Source organism: Myotis nattereri (genome assembly GCF_964212035.1).
Source record: "Myotis nattereri genome assembly, chromosome: 2".
Taxonomy (NCBI): Eukaryota; Metazoa; Chordata; class Mammalia; order Chiroptera; family Vespertilionidae; genus Myotis; species Myotis nattereri.
In genome coordinates, this window is record NC_138076.1 from 189,304,063 (window position 1) to 189,328,683 (window position 24,621).

The following is a 24,621-nucleotide window of genomic DNA, read 5'->3' on the forward strand; positions in this document are numbered from 1 at the left end:
GGCGGGGGTGGTCCCTCAGCCCAGCCTGCCCCCTTTCACAGTTCGGAAACCCTCAGCAGATGTCCTACTGATGGCTTAAGCCCAGTCCTGGCGGGGAGTGGGCCTAAGCTGCAGTCTGGCCTCCCTGTGCAGGAGGTGACCAGCCAATCAGGAGAAGGCAACGCCCCCATCACACTGCTGCTACTACCACTGCCAGCCACAGCGGCTGCCTGAGCCTCGGCTTGGCCCTTGCAGCAGCAGCCGCTGCGGCTTTGTCTGGAAGTCAGGAAGACGTCCAGTCTAATTAGCATATTACCCTTTTATTAGTATAGATAAGTGGATCGAATCAACATGTTGTATACCTTAAACTTATAAAATGTTACATGTCAATTGTATCTCAATAAAAATGTTTAAGCATATGAGACATTTAACTTTTTTAAAGTAATTTTTAAAATAAGGAATATCAAATATCCAATAATCCTATGGTGAATGGAAATTAAAACAACAAGAAACCATTTAAAACCCACTAAATTGTTGAAAATGAGATCTGACCATATCAAATGTTGGTGAGGCTGTGGAGCAAAGCGAAGTCTAACATGTAGCTGGTGGGAATGTCAATCGGTACAGTCACTGTGGAGAACAACTTGGCAATATCTAGTCACTGTAGATACTTAGAATATTTGCCCCAGCAATTCTACTTTTATATATTATACAACCTAGAAGAACATCCAAGTGTGTAAAAAGAGACATTTTACAGCAATATTTTATGATACATTATGATAGTGAAAAATTAAAAACCAGTTAAATGTCCGTCAGGGGTATGTATATAGGAATTGTTATAGTAGTCATACCATGGAATACTACCAGCAGATGAAAAGAATAAATTTAAGCTGCAGGTGACAACATAGATATTTCTTTAAAAATGCAATATTGAGAGAAATAAGTTAAAGTGCTAGATAATATGATCTTATTTATACTTTGTTCTGAACCATGATAAATAATACTATACATTGTTTTTGGATACATCTATATGTGGTGATGGTATAAAAACATGGTGGTATAATAAATCACTGATTCAGGATTGTGGTCACCTCCAGGGAGAAGGGAGAGTAATTAGCGTCAGGAAGGTGTGCACAGTAACTTTAAGTCTATCTAAAGTTTATTTCTTTTTAAAAGTATATGGAGCAATAAATTTAATTAAAAATAAATGAAATTGTGCAGTTATTCAGTGTCTGGTAAGTTAATGTTCAAGAAAAACATATTAATTTTTATTAAAATGTTCTATTACTTTATGTTAATGATTACTCAATTATATTCAGCCTTTTGTATTCAGCATGTCTCTGTCAAAATAAACCTACGTTTCTGTGAAAAAAAAATAAATGAAAATAAAAAGTAAGTTATATAATGAAAATGCAGTAAATATGGCAAAATAGAGTGATTTAATAAAGTTATATAATGGATACTTGAGTGTTATATTCTATGTTTTTCTATATGTTGGCAATATTTCCCAATTTTAAACTGTGTGTTTGATTTATTAAAAAAAATATTAGAGGTTTGCAATAAGGGACATCCTAGTTAGCTAAAAGGTTGGGTCATTGATTATGATGGGGAAACCCAAGAAGAAAAATAGGAATGTAACCATTTTGATCTTTCGTTTCAGGCACATATATGACCACTTCATAAACCTCTACCCACAGCTGATTAAGAAACCTTCCATCGTGGATAAAGTGCAGGAGTTCATGAAGTATGTATAACAGCTTTTCTCTTCTCATTGTTATGAGGCTGCAAGATGTGGATGTGTCATTTCAAACAGTGATTTTTCCTTCGCCAGTTTCTTTTTCTGTCTCTGAGGCGGGACTCTGCAGTTGTCTCGTAGTGAGGTAATTACCTTTTAGTAACAGCATGAAAACTGGTGGCAGACAACATGCCCTGTAATTTGAGCCCTTTTGGAGGTCAGGTTGACTATCACATTGTCTATTGCTGGCACAGCTGGGGAGGACACCATCAGTGAAAGGAGGCAAAATCAAATCCCTGGATGTTTCCCTCCCTGGGAGGCCCCTCTCTTTCCTGCAGGGATTCCTCCTCCTCCCTCTGTAAGGTGTTTCCTTTTCACCAGCCAGTTGACTAATCTGAGCTGGAGTGTTAGCTCATATCTAAAGTCTTAATTCTTAACGTTCTCTGAGAATATTTCCACTTTAATAAAATTTTCTGAAGGCTAATAATTCTCAATATTCAGAAAATTTATATGTTTGTGGGATGACAGGCTATGAAATTAATTTGGGGATAGAAGAGCTCTAATTTTGGCCGTCCAAATTATACACTAAGGAACATCTTCATCGCCTGCTGAAGTCCTACAGAGCATCAGTTAAAAAGCACTGGGCTAGATCCCATGAAGTAAGAACATTGTATTCTAAAAAATTGATCTAGAGGTAACTTAAACAAATCAGAAATGACTTCCAGTATACAATTATGTTAAATCACCCCCTATGAAGTGCAGAGAACTACTAGTAAAAGAGGAGAGACACAATGAAAGCACTATGAAAAACAAGGCTTTTTCTTTCTCTTTTTTTTTTTTTTTTGTTAAGCATGCCAGGACAGAGGCATTGAGGCAGTTACTGGCAACAATTGAAATAGAATGAAGCAGAAACTATGAAATGATCTGAATGAAAAATAAACGTATGCAAATGATTCAGCTCTTAGAAGTTTTTATTTTTTCCTGTTGTTTAACTTTATCTCTTGTATACACCAAAGTAAAGTGAACTTATCCTTACTGATTTAATGAGGTGTTATGATTTTATATGAATGAGTTTGGACTATCTTTTACTTTCTTAGGTCTCAGTATCACAGATAGATAACATTACACCTGTGTTTCGGTTCCTGATAGAGCTTTGAGGGAGCTCTAAAGAAAGAGTCATAGTTCTAGGAGGAATTAAAAATCATTTCAGATTTTCCCTGATAGTCTTTCAAAGACTATCAGGAATGTTACAAGATCCAGGATTTAAATTATACTATCATAATTATCTGAATATATTATCTCTAAATGCCTGGGTTTAACTTAGCTTTTGATGAGCAACCATAGAGACCTATAGTACAAATCTAATTTGTCTTTCAGGAAGCAAGATCAGTGGACACGGAATAACATCAAATCTTATCAGGATGACCCATTTTGGAGACATACAGGCTATGTAGTGGCACAAATGGATGGGCTGTATCTAGGAGCAATGAAGAAGGCTATATTAAAAGGGGAAAAGGTAAGATTTTTAAGAAGCTATTTTATTAAAGATATATGAAAAGTGTGAGGAAACAAAAAACACCCAACCAGAAGAGCAAAAAGAAAAAAGAATCCAAAAATATGAAGATAGTGTAAGGAGCCTCTGGACAACTTCAAGCATACCAACATTCACATTATGGGAGTGCCAGAAGAAGGGAGAGAGCAAGATATTGAAAACCTATTTGAAGAAATAATGACAGAAAACTTCCCCTTCCTGGTGAAAGAAATAGACTTACAAGTCCAGGAAGTACAGAGAACCCCAAACAAAAGGAATCCAAAGAGGCCCACACCTAGACACATCATAATTTAAATTCCAAAGGTTAAAGACAAAGAGAGAATCTTAAAAGCAGTAAGAGAAAAGTGGTTAGTTTTCTACAAGGGAGTTCCCATAAGACTGTCAGCTGATTTCTCAACAGAAATTTTGCAGGCCTAAAGGGATTGGCAAGAAATAGTCAAAGTAATGAAAAGCAAGGACCTACAACCAAAATTACTCTACCCAGCAAAGCTCTCATTTAGAATTGTGGGTCAGATAAAGTGCTTCCCACACAAGGAAAAGCTAAAGGAGTTCATAACCAGTATTACATGAAATGTTGAAAGGTATTCTTTAAGAAGAGGAAGGAAGAGAAAGAAGAAAAGGAGGAGGAGGAAGAAGAGGAGGAGGAGGAGGGGGAGAAGGAAGAAGAAGAAATATGAACAATAAAATGACAACAAATACATATCTAACAATTTAATCCAAAAAGCAAAATACAAGGAATCTAATGAACAAAATAAACTAAAGAATAAAATAGAATCAGAGGCATGGAAACATGGAATAGACTGATGAATCTCAGAGGGAAAAGGGGCAGGGGGAGATTAACCAAAGATCTAATATACATACTAGAGGCCCGGTGCACAAAAATTTGTGCTCTCGGGGGGAGGTGGGGGGGTGGTCCCTCAGCCCGGCCTGTGCCCTCTCACAGTCTGGGACCCCTCGGGGGATGACCACCTGCTGGCTTAGGCCTGCTCCCTGGGGGATAGGGCCTAAGCTGGCAATCAGACATCCCTCTGGCAGCCCGGCAGCCCTCAGGGGATGTCCACTTGCCAGCGGGGAGCAGGCCTAAGCTGCAGTCAGACATCCTTAGTGCTGCTGAGGAGGCCGGAGAGGCTCCCACCACCACCGCTGTGCTGGCATCCGTCAGCCTGGCTTGTGGCTGAGCAGAGCTCCCCCATGTGGGAGTGCACTGACCACCAGAGGGTAGCTCCTGCATTGAGAGTCTGCCCCCTGGTAGTCAGTGTGTGTCATAGTGACCAGTCATTCCCAGTTGTTCTGCTGTTAGGGTCAGTTTGCATATTACCCTTTTACTATATAGGATAGAGGCCTGGTGCACAGGTAGGGGCTGGCTGGTTTGCCCTGAAGGGTGTGCCAGATCAGGGTGGGGGTCCCGCTGGGGTGCCTGGCCAGCCTGGATGAGGGGCTGATGTCTGTTTTCAGGCTGGCCACACCCCCTTTATGGTGGGGGTCCCCACTGAGGTGCCTGGCCAGTCTGGGTGAGGGACTGAGGGCCATTTTCAGGCTGGCCGGCGACTGAAGCTCCCAGCCTCTCCTTTTTTTCTTTTTTCTTTTTTATTCTGGGATTTATTTACCTTCTATAATTGAAACTTTGTTGCCATCACTGGAGCTGAGAGCCGGGCTCCTGCTCGCTCCAGCTCTGAGGCCACGGCCTGCTGAAAGCAGGTATCTGGGGTTTGTTTAGCTTCTATAATTGACACTTTGTTGCTTTCAGAGCTCAGGCTCAGAGCCGGGCCGTGGCAGGCGGGGAACCTTGGCTTCCTCCATCACTGGAGCAAGCAAGCCTCCTGCTAGCTTCAGCTGCATGGGTGCTGGCTGCCATCTTGGTTGGGTTAATTTGAATATCTCGCTGATTAGCCAATAGGAGGTGTAGCGAAGGTATGGTCAATTACCATGTGTGTCTATTATTACATAGGATGTGTATTTCCTATGTACAAAAACAATTGGGTGTTGAAGACCTGGAGCAGGGAAGGAACTGGGTGGAGGGAGGCAATGGTGGTGGTGGTGGGGTGGACATCTGTAATACTCTCAACAATATTTTTTAATTTAAATTCTTTATTGTTTAAAGTATTACATAAGTCTCCTTTTCCTCCCACTGACCTCTTCCAGGCCGCCCCCACCCCCAAACAATAAAGATTTTTTTAAAAATCAGTGAAGACCCTAAAATTTTTAAAGTTAAATAATTAGATTGGGACTTTTGTTTTTGTTTTTTGTTTAAAATGCCTTTTATGTTTGTCCTCCCACCACCTGTTCCTGAAAACCAGTTTGTATGTAGATGCCCAGCCCTGGGCTACTCTGGTGGATTGAATCCTGCTGGAGGAATGCTGTCTAGTTAGCACATGTTCAAGTCTGATCATTGCTTGAGGGTTAATGCTGTCAAGTCAGTTCTATGTTAAACACAGAATCAAAAGCATCTTAGTTGACTGTTTTTACTGTAAAGCAGTGATTCTCAGCTAGGGGCGATTTCCCTCCAGAGAGTATTGGGCAATGCCTGGAGACAGTTTGGTTGTCAGAACTAGGAGGTGCTATTGATGTGTAGTGGCTAGAGGCCAGGGATGCTGTTAAACATCCTACAATGCACAGTCCCCCCATCCCCACTCCTGCCCCAGAAAGAATTATCACTAGTGCCAAGACTGAAAAAACCTAGAGAGGCATGCTGTCTTGGGAGAATCTCCCCAGACTGTGGATATTAAAACATGCTAAAATACCTCATAAGCTATAACGTTAAGAAAATCATCATTTATAATAAAATCTAGTGCATCTGTTACATTAGAGACCCTTCACAAAGGAATGATTTAATGGGTCCCTAATGAGAGAAACAATGGAAAATGACACCTGTTACAAATCAGTGTTAAGAGCACACTCTGTCTTTTCCCAGCCCATGACCCTATTTCAGATTCAGTTCCTGAATGCTGTTGGAGATCTGTTGGATCTGATTCCCTCATTCTCTCACACAAAAAACTCCAGCCTGGATGTTTTTAAGAGATGGGACCAGGGACACTGCTCTGCTCTTATCAAGGTGAGACACACACAACAGCCTTTCTCTTTTTCCTGGTTCTGGTCCACACAGACTTTTTCCGTATGACACCCAAGTATGTCAACATCTCATCACTGCTAGGGCTGTAGTTATAGATCAGCTCATGGGTTCCTCTATTGTGGACTTTAAGAACTAGAAGGAACTGATGGAGGGACTTGGCTGTATGTGATGTTACCTCTGTTTCTTCCACCATTCTTCCCATGCTGCATGTACGTGCCACTCCCACTTTCCAGAATCTTCCATTTAGCATGCTAGCTCAGAGTCTTTTTTGTGCACATTAAAGGTTAATTTCTGGCAATAAATATAGCAATAGACACCTGAATTGACATATCCTGTACACTTGTTTCACTTGTAATCAGTTATCGATATATATATCTCCCTGTACACTTACTGTATAGCAGTGGTCCTCAACCTTCCTAATGCCGTGACCCTTTAATACAGTTCCTCATGTTGTGGTGACCCCCAACCATAAAATTATTTTCGTTGCTACTTCATAACTGTAATTTTGCTACTGTTATGAATCGTAATGTAAATATCTGATATGCAGGATGTATATAGGCAACCCCTGTGAAAGGGTCGTTCGACCCCCAAAGGGGTTGCGACCCACAGGTTGAGAACCGCTGCTGTATAGGATGGTGTCAATTTGTGTCACAGTTGTGTTAATCATTTATGACAAATATCTGTATGTTACTTGTAGTCAGTTATCTATATCATTCACTATGATTCTGACTATAGGTTCTTCCTGGATTTGAGAACATCTATTTTGCTCACTCAAGCTGGTACACATATGCAGCCATGCTCAGGATATATAAACACTGGGACTTCAACATCAAAGATAAAGACACCAGCAGTAGTCGCCTCTCTTTCAGCAGTTACCCAGGTAAATAAATTTAGAGGGACATCTGAGTACTATTTCAGGATGAAACCCTGGTGATTCAAAGTAACTGGAGTGGGAGAAGTGTTTAGTGGTTAATAAACATTAATGAAATTTAATTTTCAGAATGCTTTTTGAAGAAATATGGCTTTAATGCTTTTTTAATAGAATAACATAGGCTAGCCGGTGTGGCTCAGTGGTTGAGTGTCAATTCATGAACTGGGAGATAGAGGTTTGATTCCCAGTCAGGGCACATGCCTGGATTGTGGGCTCAATCCCCAGTAGCGGGCATGCAGGAGGCAGCCGATCAAGGATTCTCTCTCATCATTGATGTTTCTGTCTGTCTCTTCCTCTCTGAAATCAATAAAAAAATATTTTTAAAAAATAAAAATAGAATGACATAAACTTAGTTAATAGAGTTGACAAAAATTACTTCAACAAATGCAACTGAGTTATTTATTACGTACAAGGCTCTTTCTATGCTCTGCTGTGGAAGCAAAGATGAGCAAGACAGATCCTGCTCCCCTTATCTCCTTGAGGCTCTGTCTCTGCTTCTCTTATTCATAGCAGTATGCACAGCACCTAACCTAGTGTGTGCACCCTTAGTACTTAATACATTTTTGTTGAATGAATGTGTAAGCTTATAAATGTGACACTGACAAGATAAATACAATACAGATAAGACTAATATTATTACTGGAAAGGAGGCCAACTGCTCAGCTCCCACTGACTGTTGTCACCAGCAATGTGAAGATCAGTGTTTCCAGATCCTCCAAGTTCTCAAGAAAAAAACAAAACCCACTATTTGATCCCAAGAAAGTACATCTGCTAGCTGGAATTGCCCCCTCAATTGCAGATTTGCAACCTCTTCAGGAAACATCATGAGCAAAGGCAAGGGGGAAATTCTTACCAAACACCTGAGAGTCTGAGGAGGACGTGATTTGGGCACTTTTGACCTTTAATTACATATCTGTAACTTGTAGGGTAGTTATACCAACCACCTGTCATATCTATTTATTGCTCGTTATGACTTTCTATGTGTTCCTGTTGTCCTAGCCAGAATACTTGCGGGATAATTACCCAGTAAGAATTGCCAGAAGAGCACTCCCAAAATTGTACTCCAGCACAGAGGAATAGAACAACAGTAATCCTTTGCAATACATTCATCAATATTACAAAAGGATTTACTGTCCCCAGCACACCCAGACTTATCTAAGCCGATCTCATGCTCCGTGTGCACCAGAACCCCAACTGACTCCATGCAAATAGAGGTGGTTCGGCCAAGGAAATGCATTACTATAATAACCCCATCTTAATCTAGAAGGGACTTAAGTGATTCAGTAGCTTCATAGGCTCAGTCTTTTTAAATCTGTTTCCTTTTACCCTTGGGGAAATTGTTTCACCTAAAGATGCCAACATGAAATGTCCTGCGGAAGTCAAAAGCATACCAAAAGTGCACCAGGTGCTGATAACCTCCACAGTGCTCTTCAGCCTGGCCAGTGAATTTCCAGCTGCCTTCCCCCTCCAGCCCCCTGAGACCAGGCAGGCTAGAAGTACTGGGGCATCCTGGCTGCAGCCAGTGTGTCATGTGTACCTAATTTAGGAAGGACCTTTCCAGAAATTTTCTAAATATCTTTCTAGTACCTAAGACCAGCCAGCATGGTAAGGCCATCCAAGTGGGGCCAAGCTCAGAAAGGCCCCCATGTGGGTCCTCGTCTCTGTATCTTTCATTTGGGGGAGCTTTTTCCCTCTACCCACACCCACAGGCAAGTTCAACAAGATGCCATGAGGACTATGAGGGGGTCCTGGTGAGTAGATCCTTTCTGCTGGCCCTCATAGTGTAATTTTTATATCATTGAGCTGACAGAATGTTGGTAACATGTTGAGTTTGGGTGAGTCTCACGTCAGACACAGCATGTGTTCTGGGCTCTAAGCTACCCGAGGTCATGCTTACCCTTGTGCTTCAGCATGTGTTCTCATTGCAGTGCCACCTTCCTTCTCCTGCACCCAAGGGCAGCAGGGGAAGTGACTATTGATCTTCATTTTGTGTGCTCCACTGCTGTCACCTCATCCCGCTGCAGTCCTCTGGGGAGAGCTGGGCCAGGCCCCTGCCAGGGCTTTGAGCACCTTGCTCTATAGCACAAATGGGCCTTTCAACAGATCTCATGCCTTTAGTTAATGAGGTGGCCTCCCACTGTCACAGGCCAGTCTTAACCTGCTTGGATATTCCTTGTGCGAGTGGAACTGCTCTTCTGGCTCTGCCCACAGGCTTTCACCTAATTGTGCCCACTGGTGGGGGTGTGTGAAAGGTGGAGGTGTGTAAAGAGATCACAGACTAGGAATGCAAGGGTTACGGCTGAAAGAGGCAAGAGCAGAGAGTTGGAAAATATGCTGATCTAAGCTTATGCTGTAAAATTCTGAATTTAACTTTAATGACCATAAATAATCATTCACATTTCTCTTATCATTCTGTGTAAGACTTGAATTTGTGGTCATTATTAACAAATCACAGTAAAGACCTTTGAGACCTTCATAACAGCCAGTATTGACAGGTGGCACCACTGATATTGCAGAGTCATTAAGTAAATGGTGACGGAACTGCAGAGGCAAAGAAATCTATGTTTTTTCAGTACAAGTAGGTTACAGAGTCGTGGCTTTGTGAGCAATAACAGTATTGCTACCTTTTTCTCATGGTGGGAGATATAATAGATAATATAGAGAGGTGATACTTGGACACTATAAAAAATCTTTATATGCACTGATTGGACAAATACATTTTCTCTACCATTAATAAATCACTATATCTTACCTAGGCCCATGAATTTTAGAATATATTTCTTAATGTAATTGTTTATAAAGGCAGGGGTCCTGAAAGACATACTTGCCTGAGGTTCTGAAAACTCTAAGGAAGGTGGCCCTGGATAACGTTGTTCTAGAAGTTTTCCATCCCTTACAAGGGTTTTGAATAGCAAGGGCTATTTTACCTAACAACTGATAAGGCTAAGGAAGATAAAAGCCCCACACTAACCCTACCCCCAGGAACGCCATCCACAGTGTTGAAGGAAGTAAGAGATGGAGAGAAATCCCAGAGGGAATGACAGCCACTGAAAAGGTAGCCAATACCACTGTATGAAGACCTCATCACAAAGGTCTAATGATTTCAATTGCATTCAGTCCAACAGATTCAAAGAAAATCAGTGTCACTAATACTGAGTCTTCCAATCCATGAATATAGTATCTCTACTTATGTAGATCTTCTTTTATCTGAACAATGTTTTATAGTTTTTAGTATATGGGTCTTACATACTTTTAATTCATTTGAATCCTAAATAATGTTTGATGCTCCTGTAATCAGAATTGAATTTTTTACTCCCTATTTCAATTGTTCATTGCTTATATATATGCATTTGTTATCTATTGCTACATAACAGATCACCCCAAAAAATTAGTGGCTTGAAAAGACAATGATCATTTAGTATCTCATAGTTTCTGTGGATCAGGAATTTAGATAGGGCACAGTGAGGATGGCATGTCTCTACTTCACTATATCTGGGGCTCCTTGGAAGACTCACAGACTGAGGGGCTGAACTCTCTATAACTTAACTGAAGCTGGAAGATGCATTTCCAAGGTGACTCACATGGTTGACAAGGTGTGCTGACAAATTGGTTCCCACCACTTGGGCCTCTCCACAGGACTGCTTGAGTATTCCCATGCCAAGGTGCCTGGCTTTCCCCAGATCAAGTGATCCAAAAGAACAGAGCAGAAACAGCAATGCCTATTATGACCTAGTCTCAAAAGTCATATACTGTTACTTCCACCACATTCTATTCATTAGAAGCACATTATTATGATCAACCCACAGTCAAAAAATTTGTGGAAAGATAAAAATCACCACAGTATAGAAATAAGATTTGTTTGGTACATTTACTATTTATCCTGAGAACTTTCTAAATTTATATATCAGTTCTAATAGATTTTCTATAGATTTATTGGGATTTTTCTATATTCATAATCATGCCATCTTTGCATAAAAGGTAGTATAGTTCCTTCCCTTATATGTCCTTGATTTCTTGCATAATTGCACTGGACAAGATCTCCAGAACAATGTAGATTAGTAGGGCATGATAATCCTTTCCTAGTTCCTGATCTTAAGAGAAAAATATTCAGTCTTTCATCATTAAGTATGTTTGTTGTAGGATTTTTGTAGATACCCTTTATAAGGTTAAGAATATCCCTTCTGTTCCTATTTGCCAGCTTAATGTTTTTATTATGAGTGTTTTGTGAAATTCTTTCTCTGCTTCTATTAAAGTGATCATATAATTTTTCTTGCTTATTAATATGATTAAAGTTTTTTTGGTTAAACTTAATGCTATTTTGTTGAGGATTTTTTCATCTATATTCATGAAAGGGATTGGTCTGTGGTTTTCTTGTAATAGTTTTGGTGTCAGGGTAACCTCGTCCTTATAATCTGACTTTGGAATTAATTTTTCCTTTGATGATTTCTGAAAGAGTTTGTGTATGACTGGTAAATGTTTAATACAATTAATTGACTAAGCTACCTAGACATAGAGTTTTATTTATTGGGAAAGTTTTTAATTATTAATTCAATTTCTTTTATTGCTATAGGACTATTCAGGTTTTCTAATTCTTCTTGAGTCAGTTTTAAAAATTTGTGTCTTTCAAGGAATTTGTCTACTTCTTTTAAGTTATTTTTATTGTCAAAGTTATTTATAATATTTTTATTACCTTTTAATGTCTGCAGGGTCTGTAGTTATTTTATTTATTTATTTAATTGCATTTATTGGGTAACATTGGTTAATAAAATTATATAGGTTTCAGGTGTACAATATACATCATCTGTATATTGCATTGTATGTTCATCATCCCAAGTGGGAAAGAATTATATAGATGCTCCTCAACCTACTATTGGGGTACCTCCCAATAAATACATTGTAAATTGAAAATATTGTAAGTCAAAAATGCATTTAATATACCTAACCTACCAAACATCATAACTTAGCCTAATTTACCTTCAACTTTCTCAGAACACTTATATTAGCCTACAGTTGGGCAAAGTCACTTAATACAATACCTATTTTATGATAAAGTGTTTAATATCTCGAGTAATTTATTGAATACTGTACTGAAAGTGAAAACAGAATCTTTGTATGGTTATTCACCATTAACATACACAGCTGAAAGCACACTGGGCCTGAAAAATGTTTAAAGCATTAAATAAAATTAATTGCATCACCTGAGAGATCATACTGAATACTGTTAGCCTGGGGGGGAAAAAATTTAAATATTATTTTCACACCACTGTAAAGTTGAAATATCAAGTCATTGTAAGTCAAACCATCTATGTGTGTATATATTCATGTAATCTTTGGCTTTGTGATATGCTAGCTCTGATTTTCTTTGTATTTATTATATTCGGGGTTTGTTGAGTTTATAAGATCTGTAAATTAATGTTTTTCCTTAAATTTAAGAATTTTCAGCAGTTAAAGCTTCAAATATTTTTTCCATCTTCTTTTCACTCTTCTCTCTCCCTGTGATTCCAATTACTTATATGTCAGAATGCTTAATCTTATCCCACAGGCCTTTGGGGATTTGATCATTTTTCTTCATTCTTTTTTTCTCCCTCTAGTCTTCACATTGGATAATTTTATTGATCTACTTCACCTTTACTGATCCTTACTTCTGCCATCTCAAATTTACTATGGAATCCATCCAGTGAATTTTTTTTTTCAATTATTGTACTTTTCAGGTCTAGAATTTGCCTTTTGTTCTTTCTTTAGTTTCCATTTCTCTGTTAATATTCCCTCTGATAACTTTTAATACCATATTTCCCTTTTCTGAACTGTTTTAAGTTCAAGTCTTTTTCTGCTAAATCCAATATCTAAGCCCACTTGAAGACAGTTTCTATTAATTTTTTTAATGTGTAGGTCGTGTTGTCCTAGTGGCTAGGGCCTAGCCGGTTTGGCTCAGTGGGTCCGAGGTTCAATTCCAGTCAAGGTCATGTACTTCCGGTTGCAGGCTTGATCCCTGGCCCCACTGTCAGGGCACATGCGGGAAGCAACCAATTGATGTGTCTCTCTGTCTCTCCCCCTCCTTTCCACTCTCTCTGAAAATCAATGGAAAAATATCTTCAGTTGAGGATTAAAAAACAAAGGAAGGAAGAAAGGGAGGGAGGGAGGGAGGAAGGAAGGAAGGAAGGAAGGAAGGAAGGAAGGAAGGAAGGAAGGGAGGAAGGAAGGGAGGGGGAAGAAAAAAGGAAAGGAAGGAGACAGGCAGGCAGTTCATGGATGACCCATCTGACATGAACATGGTGGGAACTATAAGGGAGAAAGAGATGAGGGCTGCCTAAGACATCATCGCCCCTATCACAACCTCATTGTTTTCTGTTTGTGCTGCTCTCCTTTCTATACCCTTGATTTTAAAACAAGAGGCTAAAATGTTCAGGAATTGTTATCAAGGCATTTGATATGGAGACCTATATGTTCAGCACAAAAGTTGGACATTGAAGCCAACCATTGTAATCACCCTGATTATAAATGGCATGAATAGGACATAGCTAATTTTATGGGAATTAGGCAGCACTCAAGTTTTAAATAAATTACTATAAACTTGTTTGTGCTCACTTTTTACTAAAATTAAAAGAAAAAAACCCTAATACTTTAGGCTTAGTCCTTACTTATGTGCCTGCCACTGTGACTGACACTGTACTAAACAGTTGGTATATAATATGTCATTTAGTTTTCTTAAAACCTAATAAGGTATTGTATCTACATTTTTTAAATATATTTTTTATTGATTTCAGAAAGGAAGGGAGAGAGATAGAGAGATAGAAACATCAATAATGAGAAAGAACAATTGATTGGCTGCCTCCTGCACGTCCCCTACTTGGGGGATCAAGCCCACAGCCCAGGCATGTGACCTTGGCCGGAATTGAACCTAGGACCCTCTAGTATGCAGGCTGACACTCTATCCACTGAGCCAAACCAGCTATGGCTGTATCTACATTTTTAAAAATATGTTCTGATGTTTTAGAAAGGAAGGGAGAGGGATAGCGAGATAGAAACAATGATGAGAGAAAACATTGATTGGCTGCCTACTGAACGCCCCTCACTGGGGATCGAGCCTGCAGTCAGGCATGTGCCCTGACTGGGAATTGAACTGGTGACCTCTTTGTGCATGGGTTTGTTATAAGCACCTCTCACCGACACTAGAGAGGTGTTACCAGACAGCCCCCTGAGTCAGTGGGAGAGGGCTGTTCCCAACCTCATTCCTTGTCTTCTCATATAAATGAATTTATATGAGAGACCTTCACTGCGTTATGAAAAGTCAATTGATTAAAGTATGCACCTTTATTGAAAAAGCAAAGCAAGCAAACCTGTACATCTGGCTTAATGAAGCACAGATGAGCTCTCAGCTAATCTAAAGAGCAAGTTGGGTGGGGGTCCAAGGTGTTGTATACCCTCCTGTCTATAGGTCTCAAAATTCCTTTGCTGAATGTTTTGGTGCAGATTAATTCTCAAGGTCCTCCTTTTTACTTTGTTATGGCCTTCCCAGAATTTATGAGAAGCACCTGAAACTTTACCTTGCCAAGCCTTGAGACTGCTGGCTTCTCTGTTTAGGGAGTAAAACTGCCCTTTTTTCCTTTCCCCTTTCTTTCTGCATTCTCTCTTTAGGAAGGTTTTTTTTTAACCATTTGCTCTCCTGCCCTTGGCTGGGGACGATAATGACTTGCTAGTTACAAGCTGGCTGTAAATTGCCCACACTTTTTGGCCTTGTTTTAACTTTCCTGTCTCAGTTTCCCTATTCCTCCTGCCTTAGAATCCTGTAACAGGTTGATGCTCAACCACTGAGCGACACTAGCCAGGCTACATTTTTCAAATAAAGAAACAGGTTGCGAGAAGTTAAATAGCATGCTCAAAATCATACCACTCAGATTTGGGGACTGGGATTCAAATAATATCTCTAACTATAAATATCCATTTCCCCACCTCCCTCCAGAAATGGTTCCATTTGCATTTAAGTTAAATGATTAAAACTGAAAAAACCATGAACTCAAAGGGCTACCTGTCACACCAGGTGGGTGGAGTGTTTGCGTGGGAACAAAAGCTGGAATCTATTCAAAGTGTTTTAATTGAGGATTCCAGTAATGATTATCTACATAAGGCTTAGGCTTCAAGCTTAATTATCTGTCAGAGAGGCTTTCTGGCATGCACTTAGTGTATTTCACGAGCATGCATGTGTTCCTACTTTGTATTACATCCAGGCACCTCATCACCTCCCCCACACAGATATACCCACCCCATAAACTTAAAATTTCCTGTGGAGCTTGCAAAAAATGCAGATTCCTAATGCCATTCATAGAAATCCTATTCAGTTGATCTGGGCATTTGTATCAAGGACCCTAGGTGATTCTAACATACTGGGTCCAAGCCCATCCTTTTTGACTCTGGCAGCCCTCCTAGGCTGGGTAGCAAAGAGTTTGCTCAGCCTTTTCCTGTTGGAAGATAAAAGAATAGTCTCAAAGCCCCAAGATAATTTAGTGAAGATTCCTTCATAATCCATAATGTTATTACTTTCATAGTTATAAAACTGCCTATGTATGTTGTTAATATTTTAATGTACTATTACTTTTATTAATTTCACATTACTTATTTTATGTTAGATACTTTATTTTGTTTTTTAATATATTGTTATTGATTTCAGAGAGGAATGGAGAGGGAAAGAGAGAGAAACATCAATGATGAGAGAGAATCATTGACCAGCTGCCTCCTGTACTCCCCCAACTGGGACGGAGCCCACAACCCAGGCATTTGCCTTGACCGAGAATCGAAACACAGTTCACAGGTCAACATTCAGCCATCGAGCCATGCCTGCTGGACTATGCTAGATATTTTGGACATAAAGCTGAAATATATACAATCTGTGAGTTAATACATGCCAAGCAAGATTCATGTCTTCCACCTTTAAAAAGTAGAACCAAGGGAGGAAAAGAAATAAAAGAACCAGGGCACCTATTCCAAAGGATTATAGATAGATTTTATAGCACTTAATTTTCTACTTCCTTAAGTACCTTTTCTTTTGTTCTTTATGTCCTCTTTGTCACCATCCCAGGACACTAATGACTTCTACCAGGCCACACCTGCCTTGATCACCGTTCTCCACCTAGCTCAAGAAGCTTCCTCCCTTCTATCTTTCCAGAAATCCCACCTTATTTTCCTTACTTTTCTTGACTAACTGGTCATAAGGTGATTTTCTCCAACTCCACCCTATCTAAACATGCAACTCCCCATGACTCACTCTCTCCTAATTGCTCTACTGCATTTGCTCCATCATGTGTAAGTGTCATCACCATTTACATGACTACGTATCTGCTCCCATCACATTTCTCAGATATTTGGAAGAGTGAGAAAGGCAGAGATTTGGTCTTAGATTTATTTCTGATAATGATGTTTATTCGCTTTAAAATAGCAAATTTTTAAAAATAGCTCATCCTATATAATAAAGATGTAATATGCAAATGGTTGTTATGCCATGAAGCGTAACGACCGACTGCATAACGATGGGATCACAGATCAGCAGGAGGGTGGGGCAGGGAGCTACAGGAGGGGGCAGGGCAGCAAGCCATGGCGGGGGGCGGGGGCAGAGGGAGCTACAGAAGGGAGGAGCAGTGGGCGGAGAGCTACAGAAGGGTGGCAGCAAGCTACTGGCTACAAGTGGGTGGCGGAGAGCTACAGGAGGGGATTGGGCAGCAAGCTATGAGGGGAGCAGGGAGAGGGAGGCAGGGGGAGCTACAGGAGGGCGGGACAGTGGGCGGAGAGGGCAGCAGCGAGCTACTGGCAAGCTACTGGCACACAGATTTTTGCGCAGGGCTACTAGTCTAAAAATAATAATAAAAAAACATAAAAATAGCTCATCTAATCAATCTTTTGTGAAGATCAAATAATGGTATCCATTCTTCTAAAGCAAGGTATCTGGTGTGTGGTAGGCACACCATAAATGTTAGTCACCACCATCTTCTCTTCTATAGTGCTTTATCGAGCACCTACCATGTGTTAAATCCTTTACCTTTGGATCAGAAAAAGTAGGGAGCTTCATGCTATGGGAGAAATAGAAAATAGTAAACAAATAATATAAAGAGCCAGAGTCCGTAATGACCAAAGGCTCGACCTAACACCGGAAGTCAGTGCTGGGTTGCTGTGGCGACCTAGCACTGACTGCAGCCGGTGCTGGGGCAGTGACCCAGCACTGACTGCTGAGGGGACTGCAGATTAGGCCCAGAGAGAGGCCGGCAGAGAGAGAGGCAGGGTCTGATGTGCAGCCTCAGTGGCAGCTGTTGATCAGCCATTGCCTCTCTCTTTCTCTCCCGGCTTCACTAGCAGCCATGACTCTGTTTCTCTCGGGCCTAAGAGATAGGCCTGGAGATGCTGACTGGCATAGAAACCAACCACTCAGAACCAAATCTGGGTGAAGTGTGAGGAGCCAAAGGCTGCCTAGGAGGCGGAGCTTTTGACACTGACTGGCATAGAAGCTGACCAATCAGAACCTAATCTGGGTGAACTACGAAGGGAAAACCTAAGATGGGGGAGTGAGGAGGGGTTTTAAGAGCACAGCTATTTTGTGTAAGGTGTAAGAAAGCGGTTTGATTTGTTAATGACCACTTTGGCAGTATAGTGCGTATGGCTGCCTATCAGTCCAAATATAGGGATTATGTGTTTTTGTCTGCCAAGAGCATCTCCTCCTGCTGAAAAAGGTTTCCACTCTCCCCCATTTAAGCAATCCTATCCTATATAATCTATCTATACTAATAAAGGGGTAATATCTAATTAGACCGGGTCAACCGGCCATCTTCCGGATGTCCGACTTCCTTCTGGACAAAGCCATGGTGGTGGGGGCCGAGGCAGAGGCAGTTAGGAGCAATCAGGCCAGCAGGGGAGGGCAGTTGGGGGCAACCATGTCAGCAGGGTAGAGCAGTTGGGGGCGAGATCAGGCAGGGGATGGCAGTTAGGGGTGATGAGGCAGGCAGAGACAGTTAGGGGTGATCAGGCTGGCAGGGGAGGGTAGTTAGGGGCGAGATCAGGCTGGCAGGAGAGGGTAGTTGGGGGTGAAATCAGGCCAGCAGGGAAGGGCAGTTGGAGGCAACCAGGCTGGCAGGGGAGGGCATTTGGGAGCGAGATCAGCTCGGCAGGGGAGGGCAGTTAGAGGCAATCAGGCAGGCAGGCAGAGACAGTTAGGGGAGATCAGGCCGGCAGGCAGGTGAGCGGTTAGGAGCCAGTGGTCCCAGATTGTGAGAGGGAAGTCTAACTGCCGGTTTAGGCCTGCTCCCCTCGGGCATCAGTAGGACATCCCCTGAGGGCTCCCGGACTGTGAAATGGCACAGGCCAGGCTGAGAGAACCCCCTACCCCCAGGGCATGCACTGGGCCTCTAGTATAATATAAAGTAGATAAAATAATTTATTACTTGCCAAAAACAAATTTCAATTTGGTGTGGATGATAAGAGAATGTTGATTAAATATAAGCCCACCTTCTATTGATTCCATATAAGCTTTAAGAGACCTATTTTTCCTGTAGAGGAACCCCTGCAGGACATTTGGAGTCCACAGCACGGGTTTCCTGTGTTTGAATACATAATAGTATGAATCCTCCATTGACCACATTCCTACCGCAGGATTAAGCAGAAATGTCTTCAAGAAATACTTGCCTGATTGATGTGGCTCAATGGTTGAACATCAACCCATGAACCAGGAGGTCACATGGGTTTGATTCCCAGTCAGGGCACATACCTGGGTTTCAGGCTCAATCCCTAGTAGGGGAAGTGCAGGAAACAGCCAATTGATTCTCTCTCATCAATAAAAACATTTAAAAATACTTACTTGATTGAGGAATAATCACTGGCAGGAGAAGCGGGAACTGATTGGTACCAGTTAGGATTTGGGCGAGAAGAGAAGCAAATAAATGCCATTCTGGAAGGTGGGAAGATGGGTCCATTATGGAGCTGATGAAATAAACAGCTGCAGGATTTCGTGTCCTGGGATAACAGGGCACCCACAGGCTTCCTTTTCATAGAGTGAGAACGCAGAAGGTTCTCCTGCTACGTACAGCAATGTGAGAACAGGGGTTCTGTGGAGTCGCAGAGGGAGCAGAGGTGGGCAGGAAGAGCAGTCTGTGCTTGCACCTTTTTAAAAAGCTCCTGAGAGCCCAGCCAGCGTGGCTCAGTGGTTGAGCATCGACCTATGAACCAGGAGGTCATGGTTCAATTCCCAGTTGGGGCACATGCCTGAGTTGCAGACTCAATCCCTAGTGTGGGGTGTGCAGGAGGCAGCTAGCTGATCAATGGTTCTCTCTCATCACTGATGTTTCCCTCTCTCTCCCTTCCTCTCTGAAATCAATTTTTAAATAAAAAGCCCCTGAGGGAATTCCATCTCTGGGCTGGAAACCGTTGCACAGTGCTTGGTTGGTGCTTTCCACAGGTCTGAGAAGTGATACTGCCTCTGTTCAGCAGTGGGTGCAAAGTTGTTACTTTTTCTTTTTTAAAAACAGGAAAGGACAGAGAGTTCCCAAAGTGTCCCATCCCTCTGTGTTAAAGTCAAATGGCAGCAAGGCATTTTAAAGCAATGTCGTATAGTTGGATTACTATTACTCTATGTTAACTATTGAAGGTTATAGCAAATAACCTTCAAAACTTTGTGGCTGGAAACAATATGTGAATATTACTGCGTTTGAGTCCACAGGATTGCTAAGTGATTCTTTCTAGAGAAGTAAACTGGCACATTCCCTGCATCTGTGGTTGGCTGTGGGTTGGTGGGCAGCTCTACTGTTCTTGGAGGAACTCTTGCACATTTGGGGTTGGCTGGCTGGCTAGAGACTGGTCCTCCTCCGTGTGGTCTCTCATCCTGGAGTCCAGGCAGACTGGGCTGCTTGCACGGCAGTAACAAGGTTACAATAGAGTGAGCGGACGTGTGCAAGGTCTCGGAGGGCTAGCCTCAGGACTGGCACACTCTGTTAGATGAAGCAAGTTCCAAATCCAGCCCAGATTTAAGAGATGGGGAAACAGGCCCCTTGATGGGAGATGCTGCGAAGTCTCATTGCAGGGAATGTGGGCGAGAGGGAGCGGTGCAGAAATGCAGCACAGCTATTTGTACAAGCATGAGTCATATCACTGACCCTGCGTTGTGCCTTATTTACTTCTTTGGTCAACGCTGATGCTACCCTTTTGGAAAAAAAGCGATGTGTTTTGGTCTTTGGAGCTCTGGAGCAATTCATGCATGAGGTGTGCAAATGGGTCCATTTTGAGTGCACTGATAGGCTAATAAGGGTAAACATTCTGAGCAGTATCTAGTGGCATCAGAAGGTAGTGGTCACTGTTTACTTTTCTGATTCAAGTGGGTTTTATGTTTTTTGGTTTTTTTATTTTTATTTTTTGTTTTTGGTCTTGAAAGGTGATTTATTCACTGTAAGAGTTCCCTTTTAGTTCTTAATTAAATTAAGCAAGAAGCTTACTATGAAATGCTATTGGCAGGGTGGCTTTTATCCTGGAGTGTTTTACTTTCTCCTGATCTAAAATGGTCCACCTTCCAACAGAAACAGACTTACACATAGAAAAAACAAACTGCTGGCTGCCAGAGGGGAGGATGTTGGGGGACTGAGTGAAAAAGGTGAAGGGATTGACAGGCAGTTACAAAATAGTCCTGGGGCTGTAAAGTACAGCATAGAGAATATAGTCAATAACATTGTAATAACTGTATGGTGCCAGGTGGGTACTGCAAATATCAGGGGAACACTTTGTAAAGTATATGCTGTACACCTGAAACAAATACAAAATAATATTGAATATAAACTGTAATTGAAAAAAATTTTAATAAAAAAAAGTCTACCTTCCAAAACTGCCCATTGCAGATATGAGCAAAAATATAATTTTACACAAAGAACATTTGTTTCTCTTGCAATGCAGTATTTCAGGACTTGGTCCCCTCTCTGTGCCTTTTCCTTTTTTTTGAAATTGTGCCTTGACCAGGAATTGAACCAGTCACTTCTTGGTTCATGGGTTGCCGCTCAACCCCTGAGACACACTGGCTGGGCTCCTTTTTTAAAAAACCTTAAACTCTAAACTATAGAATTGGACTCCTTGACCAGAAGGTTTACAAGCCAGTTCATCTTTGTTCTAGAACTCTGGGTGGCCTACATTTTTCCATCTTTAGTCAAGTCTTGCTCTTGAATGAAAGATTACTCCTTACATGTTAGTATTGTTCACTCGCCCTCTTGTGTCCATAGAGATTGTAGCACTCTATGGGGTGAATGAGCAAGTTTATCATGCAGAAATACAGCATTTTCTGCTTAGAGAGCGTTCTCGTGGCTGCCAAATATGGTTGTACAGCTTAGTAAACACTGGGAAACAACCCCAGCCCAAGAGGTAAAGGAAAGGTCATTGAAACCTCTGCACATTTTACTTGTGAAGCCATGCATCCTATGTCCAGGTTGTATCTTCCCAGAGGGGTTGCCAATTAAAATCCATTCAGGGGTGCCTGCCATCCAGGCTTATACCACCTGGAGTGAGCAACATTCTCTCCTGTATACAAACTTCTGTACAGCCTTGTGGAGGCTCAGATGAGTTAGTTGGAGACTGCTGTCCACATGTCACTTTCCTACTCAGAAATTAAAATCAGACTGTTAGAGCTGAATGACATCACTTAGCCCCAGTTTATCAGAGGAAGGGATTAAGGAACAGAGAGGCAAAATGAGAAGTGGCAAATTGATTAGTGGTAATACTGAAATGTGGCCTTCTGGCTCCCAATTCATGCTCTGAAGTCTTACTTTTAGCTTCAGGTGACCCCTGTATTTGACCCCACCCTACCTATCCAGGTGTTTGCTGAGTGAATGATGACCCAACTGTATTTCTAATGTTTCTTTGCCCCCACCTCCCAAAACTCCCACTCTCCATGCCATATCTATTCCTACCATACCCCTTTGTTCATATTTACTGTTCCTACCTGCAATGCTCACTGCTCTTTACCTGGTCAATGTTTAGTTCCAGGTACACTTCCTCTGAGAAGCTGTCCTCCCCCAGCCTTCACTAAGCCAGAAGAGGAAGGGCCATGAGGCTGAGCACAGGTGTTCAGGCTTAGTTGAAGAGCAGTGGCCGGGATGCAGGACCTGCATTCTAGATCTGCCAGGAGATGGCTGTTTGATCTTGAATAGATGCCCCCACCTCTCTGAGCCTCATTTTGCTCTGCCCAATTATGAAAGCATCAGACTACATTGGTGTTTGTTGCTGAATGTGTGGCATGAATAGTGCTGGTGAGGTGGTATTAAGTGGTTCATGGACAAGTATTTTGGGCATGTTAGTAGAAATGAATTTGTTTCATTAAACCCATCATTCCCTAAATATTATACTAGAGGCCTGATGCACGAAAATTCGTGCAAGAGTAGGCCTTCCTTCCCCCAGCTGCTGGCACTGGCTTCCCTCCAGCACCCGGGTCCCAGGCTTCCCTCCTCCAGCCGCCAGTAGGCACCCAGGACCCAGCTGGCTTCCCTCCGGCCCCAGCGTCATCAGGAAGGACATCCAGAATGACGTCCAGTCTAATTAGCATATTACCCTTTTATTATTATAGATGTGACAAGGCTAGATATTTTAAGCTTGAAAGAGAGTTGATTTAAGGAAAACTCTGATGTAAACAAGTAGTAATCATGTGACAGAAGTGGTAAGTATCAAAGTGTGGAAGTTTGTGAAGCCCCAGAGGAGCCTATACCCAGCTTCTCACTCTCGCTTGGGCCCTTCTCTCACAATGGTTTAGCAATGAGTTGGTTACCACTGTTAGCGGCTGATGACAATGTATCTTCTCTCCTTGTTACAGCTGCATCTGGTATTCCCTGATCTTCACCACACTGATTGTGGTATAAAGTACAAAACAGGTCTTTAAAAAAAGACTTGTGGCTTCCCTGAGCTTTGTGTTGCCTCCATTGTTTATAAAAAGCATTGACCCAGAGTGTTCAAAACCATGTTCACTTTTATAAATGTAGATTTTTATTTATAAAAGTCACTTAAACTCCTTATGTAAAATTTGGAAATACAAAGAAGCAGAAAAAGAAGAAAGGCGGCACCCATATTCTTACAATCCAACAATGAACCCTGTTTATATCCCTCCACAATTGGAAGTTGTCCTGCAAAAATCCTAGCAAGTGGGGATCTATTTCTGCTCAGCGTTATGGGAAATTGGAATATTCCTGATTTAATATATTTTTGTCATCACAAATCATAAAATCAAAAAAATGTCAATGCGGAATCCAGGGGTGGGGTCCAATGGCATGCTTATAAGCAGCAGTTAAATAACTGCCACAGAGGTGACCCGTTCTGGGAGAGGCTACTGCAGGTCAAGGGTAATAACAACTAATATTCTTTGCAACGTGCATCACGTGTCTGAAGCTCTTTGCTAATAACGGTGGCTAAGTATTTCACGTGTGTGTATGTTGACTTGCCGACTTGTCTCTCCTGCAGGGTTTTTAGTGTCTCTGGACGACTTTTACATTCTTAGCAGTGGTTTGGTACTGCTGCAGACCACCAACAGCGTGTATAATAAAACCCTACTAAAGCTTATGACACCCGAGGCTCTCCTGGCCTGGCAGAGAGTCCGTGTGGCCAATATGATGGCCAGTAATGGCAAGCAGTGGGCAGAGATATTTTCAAAGTACAACTCTGGTAAGCAGCCCTGCAGAGTACCTTTTCAGGAATGTACATATGTTTGGATTTCGAGTTAACCAGTAAAGCCATACCCATGCCCTGCTTCCTGTCTCTCCCATTTTTCAGGCACCTATAACAATCAGTACATGGTCCTGGACCTGAAGAAGGTAAAGCTGAGGCACAGCCTTGACGCAGGCACTCTGTATGTTGTGGAGCAAATTCCTTCATATGTAGAATATTCTGAACAAACTGATGTTCTACGGAAAGGTATCTTCTTCATACTAGAAGTCGGAAGGATGATGAGTGTGTGTGTGTGTGTGTGTGTATACATTGTGGGGAACATGTGGTGTGTGAGTGTATGATGGAGGAACGTGTGCTGGGGAAGAAAGGATGGGAATGCCACTGCTAGTTTCACTGGGAAAGAATTTCCAGGTTCAGCATAATGTATAAAACCTGCACCTCGAACTCTTAAGCGACCATGTGTAGACTGGGACAGACCAGGCATTCGCCATCTTATGACTGTCATGGTTCTAATATTACCTTCTCTCCTGGGTTCCTGAGTTAAGCTTTTAGTTCAATTCAGTGAATATTTATGGGAGCGCCATGCTGGCCCAGGAACCAGAAATGTACAGATGCAGGTACAAAATCCCTGACCTTTAGGAACTCACAATCTGGTAGGGAAGCAAGGGACAGAAAGCAGCCATTTTAGCTAGCACCCA

At 41.7% G+C, this 24,621-nt stretch overlaps 1 protein-coding gene across 2 annotated transcripts in view; it reads left to right on the forward strand.

Moving 5' to 3' along the window:
• Positions 1-24,621, forward strand: part of PLBD1 (phospholipase B domain containing 1) — a 52,863-nt gene that overhangs the window by 20,201 nt on the left and 8,041 nt on the right. Inside the window, exons 3-8 of one of the 2 annotated variants that reach the window (XM_081082963.1) lie at positions 1,640-1,723; positions 3,092-3,230; positions 6,178-6,318; positions 7,072-7,216; positions 23,720-23,920; positions 24,029-24,169. In XM_081082963.1, the coding sequence (XP_080939089.1) occupies positions 1,640-1,723; positions 3,092-3,230; positions 6,178-6,318; positions 7,072-7,216; positions 23,720-23,920; positions 24,029-24,169 (851 nt within the window). The remainder of the gene's footprint in view (positions 1-1,639; positions 1,724-3,091; positions 3,231-6,177; positions 6,319-7,071; positions 7,217-23,719; positions 23,921-24,028; positions 24,170-24,621) is intronic. The other variant, XM_081082964.1, reaches the window with a different exon arrangement.